The 13,371-nt window shown below is 37.5% G+C and overlaps 1 protein-coding gene across 2 annotated transcripts in view; it reads left to right on the top strand.

Moving 5' to 3' along the window:
- LOC124155875 overlaps positions 1-11,218 on the top strand; it is a 75,462-nt gene extending 64,244 nt beyond the window's left edge. Inside the window, exons 10-11 of one of the 2 annotated variants that reach the window (XM_046530037.1) lie at positions 6,868-6,870; positions 9,869-11,218. In XM_046530037.1, the coding sequence (XP_046385993.1) occupies positions 6,868-6,870; positions 9,869-10,080 (215 nt within the window). In that variant the 3' untranslated portion in view covers positions 10,081-11,218. The remainder of the gene's footprint in view (positions 1-6,867; positions 6,871-9,868) is intronic. The other variant, XM_046530038.1, reaches the window with a different exon arrangement.
- Positions 11,219-13,371: the final 2,153 nt, after the last annotated feature.

The raw sequence follows: 13,371 nt of genomic DNA, 5'->3' as shown, positions 1-13,371 counted from the left end.
CCACATTCTTGAGATAAATGGAGGGTCACTTTACCCACTCCCGCAATTTTAAGGGGTGCTCCATCCCCAACCTTCACGATGCCACTATAACTTTCGAAGTCTTGGAACAGGTCTCTTCGGGGGGACATATGGTCCGATGCTGCGGAATCAAGAGTCCACACACCGTCGTTCTGCGGCAAATTTCTCCTCGTGCAAAGCGCCACATGCTCCCTTTGAATAACTGATGCGGTCGCCTCCAACGTCTTTTCATCATCCTCCGTTTTTCTTGGACATACGGCCGCAATATGACCCTCTCCGCCACACGCATAGCACCAAAACTTCTTGTTTCGTGGTGGCTTGCTTTTCCTATGTTTGGGTCTCTGTCCAGCATTATTATTTTTGCCTTCTTCAGTGCTGCTGCCCGGGGAATACCTTGATTGGTGCGGCTGTGCAAATTTAAAAGATGTTTTTAGAGCAAGATGCTCCGCCTTGTTAACAGCGATGCGTGTCTCCTCCTCTTCCAGAAGGTACTGTTTCACGATTGCCAACTCCATGTTATTGGGTTGAGCCGTGAGGGTCTTGATGGTTATCTCATACTTTTCCTTCGGAAGTCCAGTTAAACATATAGCTGCTAACTGTCTATCGCTGAACCCCATGCCGTTTTTAATAAGGACCCTGTTCATATTTACAATATGATTACAGTACTCTTGCACACTCATGTCATCCCTTTTCTCAAAACTTGCCAATTCACGCAATTTTAACGTGGCACCATACAACGAGTTTTCATTGCACACTTTATCTAGGATGCTCCAGGCCTCCTTTGCCTCCTCACAGTCCATTACATCGTAAATGAGCTCATCACTAACACTCCTCATGATGAGAGCCAACGCCACGAGATTATTCTTGGCGCGTTTTCTAATCTCGGCTTGAGATAGTGCTGCTCCCGCAGAATCTGCGTATCCGACTATAGTCTCCCAACAATCCCTTAAGAGCATCTCCGATTTGATCCTTGCCTTCCATCCATTGTAGTTCTTCCGAGTTAATTTCGGAATAGCGAAGGTCTTCTCATCGCGATCAATTGATGCCTCAGTCATCATGAGTTCGCTGGTGCACCGCCGATTTTCAAATCCCGTACAGTTTGTAACTTCACACTCTCAAAGCGCTTCCTTCTCGTCCTGGGCCCATAACCTGTTGAATTTAACGCCTCTTATATAAAATCAACTTCTTGATTACTACGCCAATTGCAGGGAATCTGAAGGAACGCTTGAAATAACAACTGCACACGTCAGATTTAACACCACAAAACTGAACTGCATTTAATACACTGACGCCACCGCATGGAGGCGCCACAAACACCGCTTACAGATACATCCACAAGGGGGCAGCACACATAGATACAAAATAGCAGCCAAATTCAAAAATACATATTGAATCTTGTACAATCTTAACACCTTCATCATAGAATTTTGCTGCCTGCAATCTCAGCCCCTCAGTGACGTGCCTTCGTAGTTCCTCGTTGTCGTCATCAAAGTGCTGTATTGCTAGCCATTCTTTGAAACAAGTGAAATTTGCTTGGTGTAATGACGGGACCATAGCACAGATGAGGGAAAATCTCCCATTTGAATGAATTAAGGAGTTCTTGTGTGCAGTTTGCCATGTGGGGAAGGACATCACTGACTGTATTTCACAATTGGCAGGATTTTCAATTGCAGCACACATTTTCAATTTGAGTATCGATAAAATGGGCATTGTGGGGACATTCCCATTATCATAGATTCATGCCACCTCATGTGCCAATCTCACGGACACCAGTATATACACGCCTGACATGCTCCTTATGGCGGTATGCGGAAACATTCCTTACTTTGTGAATAGCCCTCGTACAATAGAATAAGTTATAACAAGGGTCTGGTGTGTACTTTATCTTACAATAGGTAATTGGTGGCTTAAGATAGATTTAAATGGTGGATGGGATATTAAGGTGGATACTGATCCCTTTGGTGCCTTTTTGTTTAGAGTGGGCTTGTCAGGTCACCTCCAATTACCTACCTCCAATCCCAACAATGCCAACATTTTGAATACCTCAAAGTTGCTCTTCCTCCTACCAAAGCATTCATACCATTCATAGCTCTCTATGCTGAACTGTTTTCCTTGTAATACTACTCAAAGCTAACATTTACTCCACATTCCTGCTCAATGATCATCTCATAAATTCTTTTCTTTTCGTAATCACCTCCATTTCTCACCCTCTACTCTTCCTAATATCCTAACGATAATATCTGGCTTTTTTGTTTTGCTGCTCATTTCACAAAGCTTCTCATATTATCTTTCTTCCTTACTATTGTTTCTTTATTGTTTTCCCTGAATCCACTTCTACCTTGTTCCTTGTCTTAATTCTTCCACGTCCTTCTCTCTCCATTTTTGTGAGTGCTTCTTCTATGTGCCATGGTTTCTTACATCTGCTGCTTTGTATGCATGCAATAATTCCTCTACTGTTTTCACTCTTTTTGCCTTTTTGCTTCTCAAGTCCTTCTTCAACTGCCTCTTCACCCCTTTCTCATAAATGATTTCCTGCTAGACATCATGTAATACCACTCTTTCATAGATTCAATATTCCATTTTTTTGACCTTGTGGCTTACGCAAGTACATAATTTAAACCTTACATCTCAATGCATTAGAACCTGATGGTGGTGTAAAATCAGCACGTGGGATACTCCAGAAGGCTTTAAACTTTGCCCTAAACCTTTAATTAAGGCCTTCATTAAACAATGTCCTTATGGTACAAATCCAGAATACCTCCTACAGGTATAAAAGAGCCATATCACCACTCTCCCTAAGAGTATAAAACTGTGCTTAGTAGCCATCCCTCCAGTAGTCTTGATGACTAAATTTTTCAAAAGTACAGCAGTAGAACAATGATTAACAACTATTTCTCAGAGCGATACGGAGAGCATCTTAGAGCTTCAATACATGTATGTATTTCCAAATTCTAAAAAGAAACAACAAAGCCCTGGAGACATTTTGCCAAATGGATAGTACCCTACAAACACAGAAAGGATTAAATCTGTATTAAGCACGTATTTTGAAATCCACGAAATCTCAATTATATCTAGATTTAATCTGTTGCAAAGGTGTTGCTATGTCCTCTTTTTCTCATATTATATCTAGATTTAATACATGAAATATCTTGCCCCACAATACAGATTTTTCAGGGATTAAATCCAGATTTCAGTATCTAGATTTTCCAGGGATACATTATAGTACTGCTTTTCATTTGAACTTTTATCAAGAAACCTTTGCGTTACAATTAATGAAATATATTGACGAAGCTTCCCTGAAGGGAAAACCCTCTGACCACCACAATAAGATCTCTACCTATTCACCCCTTAGCTCCAACAATAATTATATCATCAAGCACCCAATAAGCAAAATCTTTAAAAATTAACTAACCACTATGCGATAATAAACTGACTTGAAGGAAAAAGATTGTTTATTTGGATTGAGAAAACGTGACTCATAATAATTGATATTTTATTAAAAAGGTACAAATATCTATTTATATCACATACAAATTCCAAGCATTTCAAATTAAAGTGAAATTAATAATTTATTAATTCAACTAGCTTTTAATGTGCCCATATCAATGTCATAGATTTTTAGGTGGAAAAATACATTAAGTAACCACTTTGCAATAATACACTGACTTGAGGAAAAAGGTTAATAATATGGATTAAAAAACATGAGATAGAGTAATTGATGCTTTATTAAAAAATCACAAGTATTTTTTATTATCATTATATATGAATTCCAAATTACTATGAATCTAATTGATGTTGAGCATCATTTGCCTCCTCCTGCCCCTTGCACTGGCCTGCCACAGCCAGAAAGGGAGGAAAGATAAACACAATATACTACATAGAAAAGTGGCAGGTGGATAAAGTGAAAGGCTTTGCAGTCAATATAAAATAAATTTTTAAAGTACTAGTTCAGGGAGAAAGCAGATCAATAAAAACAAAGGCATTGAAATCAACAAGCATGACGACACTCACGGCAGAGTTAAATGCTTATAATACAAGGTTAAGATAGAAAGCAGATTTATAAAAACAACGCCATTTAAGTCAATATAAGTGAGCCCATTGAAGTCACAGTTTAACCATGGGCCCAATAACGGTCACTCTAGTGAATTTTTAGGGAGAGAAATGATAAAATTTTTATATTGCAAGGTTCAGTTAGAAAACAAGTTCATAATAACAAAGCCATTGAAGTTAACATACCTGAGGACACTAAAAGCACAGTTCAACCATGGGCTTAGTAAGAAAAAAGTTAATGGAGAAACCAGGTTCAAAAGAAGGAATCTGAAGGGAATTATGGAAACGGAGTTCAGACTTCAGGGTTCAATAAGCCCACCGAATAACATTGAGAAACGAAAAATTTCTCCTCGTCGTCGTTTTTGTTGACAAGACCATCCCTCGTTGCTATTTTCAGAGGCACTTCACAAATTGAAACATTACGATACAGTCATAAAATGAAGCTCATAATGAACCAACGTAATAGATAAATGTGCACCAACGTAATGGATTATGGTTTTAAGAAACTATGCATGTATATTGAATGATAAAGTTCACTACATACGGAAGATCCAGGTTACTGTGAGGTGCAAATACGGTACTTATGCAATCGATGGATATTATGGAAAAATATAACAGATAATGGAGCAAATAAACCATATGCAGCTCGTGTCGGTCAAAACCAGTCGTTTAGTAACAATAACAAAACACACTTTCACAGTTCATCACTAATGTTTTGGCCATTTTGCAAAATCACGTCATCGACGCTAGCGCCGCTAGTGGCGCAGAAACTTCGGAAACAGATTTAATCCGTATTTAAAAAGGATTTGGAAATCTAGATTTGATGTATTATGAAATCTCCCTAAAATACAGATTTGATCTTTTTTGTGTTTGTAGGGTAGGTAGTAGAAATTTTTTTTTCTTGCAAACAGTAAAAACTTAAGTAAAGTCTAGGTAGAAATCAGTTGTCAAATCATTCCCACGTGCAACTTAATTTTGCAAATGGATGCTTGCCCAATACCCCCTGCTGCATGTTTATTGAAAGGGAATGTGTGATATCAATTAGAAGAAGATGTAGATTTATCCTATCTTACCACTCCCTGCATCAAGATACGCATTCTTCATTTCCTACCCAAAATATATTTTGTAGTTTCCTTGCCCTCATCATGATGATCATGTCATGCATTTCCCCCTGTAAATCACTATTTTCTTCTTCCCCACCTTGATTATTTTCTTGATGCTCTCGCATGCCAAGTATGCACAAACACTTTGCATGATAGCAACCTCAGGAGGCCTTGCTTTTCTTGCTGCCATTAAGAAAACCTATCTCCAAGGGCTGGGTAATATTTAAAAAGTTTCCATTGCTAAAAAACTTGTTTTTTTCCATGTTTTCAGGAGTGAGAATGTGGTGAGATTTCTCATGTCTATTTTCAGGGGTGCAGCAATCACACAATTTGTGCATTGACCCTCCCAAGCACAACTGAAGGGAATTTATTGCCCATCGCCCATGATTATGAACACGGTGCAAAATTTTATACGGAGGAGATGATACTTTCCCCATCCCCCTAACCCTGCCACTTTAATAGAACAGGGGCAGCATTACTCCCACTCAAGGACTGATACAGGGTTTTTTTGGGGGAGAGGGGGACACAAGGGTCTGCAGGCAAATGGTCTTCTCCTATTTGAGATTAAAAACGCCATACAAAAATTACTTTATGTAATATTTTCTTTATTTTAATATGAAAATATTGATAAGTTATATACGGTTGAGAACCTCAAATCCGGAAAGCTTGGGACCAAAGGGTTTCTGGATTTCTGGTCTTCATGGCATACTTTGTTAATTAATTAATTTATAAATGTGTTCAGACTCTTGTGGCCGTGCTCAATACATATTTGAGATCCTTATGTGTCCCTGACTAGGTTGTTAGCGTACATTCATAGCGTGTCCTAACTTCCTACTCGTCTCAGAACAAGGCTTGGAGAGTGGTGCCACGTAGTGGCAAGTCAAAACACTGCGCAGAGGAATTTTCAAACATTCCAAATTTCTGGTTTTCCTGGTTTCTGGATTCCGGATTTTAGGTCCTCAACTGTACATATATAACTAAGACAATGCACAAAATAAATAGATCCTAATAATAATCATATTAAAAATCTTGTCTATTTTTAATCATCTGGGAAGGGATGGGGGGGGGAAGTGGCCCCTCCCCTTAAATCTGCCTATGCCCTCACTACACACACAAGGGCTTGCCTCTTCTCCCACAATGCAGGGGGTTTTACACCCTTGTCCATATTGACAATGTTTCTCTAGAAATACCATTATATATGTATGCATATCATGTTTCATTGGCACCTAACCCTGGACCCATCTGGCATGGGTGACCTTTCTGAGAGCAAATTGCCTTCCTCTCACCAGCCCAATTGTGGGTGCCATTAATGCCTGCAAGCCTTTTTTTAAATGGAAGAAACTTGTAGCCCAAGGAATTGATTGAAAATGAGTAATCATTATTAAAATCATGGAAATTTCTGGTATCAAAAAGAGTAAGCTGTCTACTGAAGTGATGCAAGGAAAAAGAATTCAATAGTTTAATTACCGTATTTCTCCGAATATAGTCCCCCCCTAATTTTGAGGCTTCAGTTTCGGGAAAAGTTAAAAAAATGCGTTTGAATATAGTCCCCCCCTTTACTTTTACCTTGGGCGTTTTTGGAACAAAAGGGGGACTATATTCAGACATATACGGTAATTCAATTAATGCATTGAATTTTATGATAGTCTTTATGATGTAAACATTAGCATATTTTGAATCAAGTTTTTGGTTGCAGAAAGTAAGTAATGGCCACTTCAAGGAGATCTGCCTATTGGGTGCTGTCAGCATACAGATCATGGGAAGGAATTGGTCCTTATAAATACAAGCTTCCTCTGGATCCTGGTACCTCCTGCTGGGAACTAGCCATGCTCTGCTAAACGATTCAATGTCTATCAAGCTTCTGCTGGGTCATGCCCCATTTTGCTAGAGCCAGGGAGAAGCAGACTGTCAAGTTAGATTGTTCTATTCCAGCCAAGGTGGCCAATTACCTTGCAGGGGCATTTCTTGCGAGATTATAAAATTAATTCCAACTATCCAGAATTTTCTCAGAAAAATTGAGGGTCCAGAGGATTCAATGAGCATTATAGTGCTTTCCTATAACAGTTTTTCTTAGAGTAAATTTTTCTGCATGGCAAAATATGCCAGCATGTGTTGATATCACAGGTATGATTTTCTCCCACTTGTTTGGTATCCTGTGGGGAGTTTTTTTCTCAATTTTTGTCGATTGATGAAAAATATCTTATCGAATATGGAAATCCAACCAGGTAAATACCATATCCCATGACCAATACCAATGGGGTTGCCAGGAATTTTGTTTGGGGAGTGTCCAAAACCACTGTGGAAAATTTTTGAAAAACAGGGTAGTAAGTAGAGGGTTAAAAACTAAATAGGTACCCAATTTTAACACATCTCAAAATCAAAAGAACTTCATTCGTCAGATAGATATTTTGTAAATCCATGATTTTTCAATATTTTATTTTCTTTTACGAAGGAAAGAAATTGTATACATATTAATATTTTGGGGGGTCTGGAGCCCCTGGACCTCACCCCTTGCTACGGCACTTACCAATACATGACAATACGGATCCCACGGTCATTACACTGTAGTTATTAAGTCATCTCCTTTCCTCAATTTTTCACTGTTAAATTTCTGCACTCTCATTGCACTTGTGGGCAGTGGCAATTCGTGACCTCTGAAGGGGATTAAGTGCTTGCCTGACACTCCTTGTGGTACAGCATTTGCCAATTCCTCCTCCCCTTGCCCTCCCTGTCCCATGCAGTTCAATCAAATGACAGACGTGTAGTAATATCTTTTTTTATAATTTCAGTCTGTTATGGTATAATATTTTTTCAGGCTTCACTGGGTGGAAGTGCAATATATATCCATGATTAATACAACAAATGGTAATTTCCACACTTTAATACACAACTCAACTTCCAACCATGGTTTCAGCATTCATCCCTTGAAAATGGCTTTATAGAATGTTGAAACCATGGTCGGTAGTTGAGTTTTGTATTGAAGTGCAGTAGTGTCAGGGCAAAATTAGCAGTGCGGGAACACACTCTTTTCTTAATTTTTTTTGTGAAATATTACTGTTTTTTTTAATTATAAGTTACGTATCCATATATATTTTAAAATATTTTTTTGGCTTTGGTTACAAATGTATCAATTATAGAAATTTTGAGGCAACAAAATTGATAAAAGTGTTTCTTGACTGCTATGTCTTTTCTTAACCAGTGCCATGGTGGCATTTCAGCATGTTCTGGCACCTCAAAACGACTGTTAAAGTATGATAATTACCATTAGTAGTTTTTATCATGGGTATGTTCGTCTCTTATGACGATGTGTGAGGTGTTGGTGGGGTTTTTAAAATTAATGAGTATGAATCTGGTTACCAAAGTTCCATACAGTTTATGTAATTACTAACCTTTTTAAATCCTCCGAAAATCGCATACTGAATAGAAAAATAAATTTTGCCTAGCAGTAAGAAATTTTAGATCTTAGAAGGCAATTCATAACACATTCTTACCTTTTTAACGCATTTCTTCAGTACCTAAATCACCTGATTATGTAATTTTTCCACCTGATGTCATAAAGAGTTCATCATAGAGATAGGTAAGTTCCGTAAATGAGATCTAATTGACATAGCATTATTATCTGAATTTTTCCATTCTTTGTAGGAGCAGCTGTGACAAAATAGTGTTACTTCTTGGCCTTGAGTTGTCTCAGTCGTTAACTGATGTGCCTCCTACAGCTTTATGTATTAAATATGACTTAACTTGGTCTTTTAGTGAGCATGAAGAGCAAATGGTGGAATTGTACCAATAGGTGCCTAACTTGTTCAAAAATGACCGCAGCTACCATTTTAATATGCCTACAATTAATTAATAAGGATTAGATAACAGGCATATTTAGTAAAAGAGAGTTATTATGGGGTTTCCCTGCAGTCATTGTAAAAGTGGTCTTCTTTTCTTCTCCTCTGCTGACGATGTTGACAGGGCTAGTAATCTCACCTCTGTGCAGCATCAATATATGTGTATGTGATTACTGGATTGGATTTGGGATGTTCTGGGTAGTGTAATTTCTAGAAGAGGAAACACCATGTAGAATACTGTACATCTCCCATAATCAGATGTATACTGAAGCACAATATAGGGAAGATTGGATCTAAGGTTTCCACGGCATTTCTCCATATGTGTCGTGGCTTTCAGGCATTCCTCTGTGTTGTGTTGTCCATGGGTGACGAAAGTTTCTCACTTCTGACCTGAAGTTGTCAGTAGGATGGCTGGAGAAACTGTCGTCACCTTTGGACAACGTTCATCATATGAAATATTTTTTTATCTATTTACTAAAAATTGGTCAATCTGAAGGAAAAACATTATTTTCCTGCTGAAATTTTAGGAATTGAAGGTAGAAAATGTTGCAAAAGATATAAACTGCTTAGGAAATAAATCTCCCGATTGGTTGACATATTTGGCTTGGTATTATGATTAGTTGTGATAAAAAAAGGGAGGGGAAATAAGGTCGGTAAAAAATATAACATTTGGACGATTAATGAGATAATATGGGATTTTTTCCTTTTTTGGAAGATAGTGAGGGTGCTTTAAAACCCATAGGAACTACATACTTTGCACAGATCTCTTTAATCAGGGTAGATAATTTTGTTATTTTTGTGGGCGGGGAGGTAGTATTTGATGTACATATTTGATATATATTCTATTTCATTTATTTTCAGGAACGAGTGTTTGCAATGGTGATAGTGGTGGGGGGATGGTTTTCCCAAAATCTACTGGTATTGGACAGCATGGAGCTGTCGTAACATGGGCGCTTCGTGGGATTGTGTCCTTGAGCACATCTCAGGCAAATAAAAGAATTTGCAACACTGAACATTATGTGGTATTCACTGATGTGGTTAAATTTTATCCTTGGCTAAATAAGTATATGTGAAAATATTTGAGGACTTGAAGACTTTAAGGTGCCATATGATATTTTTTTAAAGCATTGTTCAGATGCTATTGGTGCAGCAGGTGAAGAGTGTGTACTTGTGATGTCAGATATTTTTTTTTTTTGTTGTTTATAGGTAAATCTCAGAAGTGAGGCATCAGAATATTGCTATAATTTGTGAATGTGTTTCTCTTCCTAAATTTAACACACCTTTATCCTTTAAGTGAAGCAATGATTTTTCGTGTTTATAGGATTTTCTAAAAGTGAAATGAGAGCTCTCTAATTTTTAATGTAATCGGATGTAATGCAGGATTATTCACACTGTCTAGGTCAGGGGATTTAGCTCATTCTATATTTTTAGTGGAATTTAGGTAAAATGTTTAGAATCTGCTTCAGAGATATGTATTTTGTCAACAGAAAGATTTTATGTGAGCATGTTAATTATGGTTTGTAAGTTTATGTGTGTACAATTGATTAGGATGTAAGTTTGATTTTTATAACCATTGAAAATTTTGACGTGAGGAAACTACTTCTATCATTTCATTCTCCTTTAAGTTAGAGCAATAGCTCTTGGAAAAACAATAATAGAATTTTTACTGAGTTTTTATGCAATAACTAAAAGTGGCACTGTACCAAAAATAGTTTTGTAATTTTAAATTAGTATAAACGCCTAATCAGAACAGTGCAACCTAATGATCAATCAAAATATGATATACCATTGTATTCAAGGAATATCTATGTTTATGATACGTTTGAATTGTAATTTAGGTGTTCCTTGGAAGTGTGAGAGTTCCCTCAGAAGATCAAATGGTAATGTGTGGAAATATTTTATTTTCAGAGGTGGTAGGGATTGTGTTTACACTTAACAGCCTTCTTGCCTTTAAAATGCGTTTAAGCGTGTGCCTACTGTTACATATATTTCATTTACATCAAATTAATTTCAGAAAGGAAAACTCATCATTGTTCACCTCAATCAAAGCCACTTTAATGTTATGTGACTTGAAATTTTTATCATGATTTGACTGGCAACACATGCCATTTTGCCAGAATGTGAAATGTGTGCACTTATGTCATTGTAATTTCCTTTTTATGTATTTTTATATCAATGAAAAAATAAAACTCATAAATATGTATAAATTAATTGAAAACTTTGAGGCAATTTATAGGTCTTATAAAAATAATGGACCTCACACAAAGGCCTCTGATGTATATACCAAATAATACCATCGCAGATGAAAACAGTGGAGAATGGATTTTCTTAACGATTTTTATGAATAGGTAATCAGTCTGTATTCCACCATATTCTATATAATATCATATTTTCTAAAGTAGGAGTACCTAGTCATTATCTGGCTTGTGATGGAAATATATAACTTTCAATGCCATTCTCAAACATTTTGCAGAGAAATGTATGCTTACTTTGTAATGACTTTCGAAGAAAGTTGCAGTTATTAAATACAGAGAATATCCTAACTCTTAGGGATGTAAAATTCAGCAGAACATTTATAGGATGAACTTCAACCATAAATACACCTGAAGTATAGTCTTTGAGGATAACTCAATCGGGTTTTCATGAAACAAAAAATTTAGGTAAGTGAACCATATTTCTTGGGGAAAAAAATTGCAGCAATTGTGATAGCACTATATTGTCATAAATACAGGTTGTTTGTTAGTTTCTGTAGGTTAGTTTCCTTCATCGAAGTAAACGAAAGGCATTGATTGCCATTCGTTACCCACCATCAGTGTATTCATAATATACAAATTGTTTGGTTTTAGAAATTCCAGTTTAGACAAATGTCAATGGTCAATTTTAACCTCATTTGAAAAAGGCCAGATTGGTGCCCATGCGATGCCACTCTACGTGACGTCCCAGGGACCTAGATGCTATACGAGTAGATAGTAGTTTTACATCGTCTGAGATTACCAATGCATGCATGAGGCACATAGCTAAGGGAAATATCTCTTTATAATCACCTATTAAAATTGCATATGGTTGGAAAGTTTCCTTTGTTTGATAGGGTATTAATAATCCTTATTTAAGCCAAGCGCTACCTGATAGCAGGGTCTCTATGCTACCGCAAGCAGCATACATCATAGTGACATTCATAGCCTTGCACCCAGGTGGCCTCACACAGCAGCAGCGAGACGTCACGCATACTTTTCCCAGCAGTCATGCTAGGCCGTCGCTTTTTCGTGCACTAGAAAATTTTCACTTTTCATTTAATCGTAAAAATAGGATATCATCATTTAATAATGTAAAAGCATGAAATACGTACTCCAAGAGTAATAATCTTTCGATCTAGGCAGTAAAAAAATAAGAAATCACTCTATTATCAGAAGTAACTTGGTGCTTTGTTTTAATAACTTGAAGCTGCTGCTCACATTGTAGATTCTAGTTACGTATTTGGTCCTCTCTATAGTATGTGCAATTGCTTACTCGGACAAATCTCTTAAAATACTTATATATCGGGTAATTACTGAGAGTTTTCTCTAGTAAATTAGGACAAAAACCATCTAAGCTGGTCGTGTATTGGTGGCATTTTCTAATACTTGAACTATGCGAACAATTGGAGTGCTTGTGGCATCATATGCTCTACAGTCCAGCAACACCTTGTCCGGTAATGTCCACAAATATCCACAGGGAAGAATGACGCCTCGGTAGCTTAACTGGCTAAAGCACTTGACCGGAAATCGGGGGATCCCGGTCAAGGCGGATGATTTTTTCTCTGTGGATCTTTTGCACGAACGACTGGTTCCTTGACGACTCCAGGGGTTCAGTTGATGACGACGGGCAAAAATGAGAACACTACCTAGTGGTGGGGGAATCGAAATAACCGTCATAGGCCCCATGACGGTATAAGTAGTCATTCGCCGTGGGCTGGGAGGTGGCATGACTGATTAAGAAGTCTTCCGCACGGAATGTGTTAACTTTGTATAATTATTTTCTCACGCGCATTATGTTTACATTTATTCAGATTAATTCATTTTTCCATTTCAAGGGAGGCAAGGGCACCCTTTGTCTCTCCCTTATATTCTCCCCTGAAGGCTTTGGAAAGCGTAAGGCTCTTCAGAAAATGCAATGCATCTTTTTCCCTGTTACCCATGTCCATGGATGGAATCGCGTTAACCATTAACCAGTGGCGTGAAATATTTGTTGCACTACTAGTGGCGTGCGGTCTGGGTAACCGCAATAAATCAAATATTCATAAAATGTCACGACGCCATTTTTATTGCTTAGGTTAATGTTTCTCTACCTGCTCTTTAACTATTCTAAACTCTATATTTTATGCGTCA

The sequence above is a fragment of the Ischnura elegans genome, chromosome 3, assembly GCF_921293095.1.
Source record: "Ischnura elegans chromosome 3, ioIscEleg1.1, whole genome shotgun sequence".
NCBI classification, from domain to species: Eukaryota; Metazoa; Arthropoda; class Insecta; order Odonata; family Coenagrionidae; genus Ischnura; species Ischnura elegans.
The sequence above is the reverse complement of the archived record's forward strand: the minus strand, read 5'-3'. Positions and strand labels throughout refer to the sequence as shown.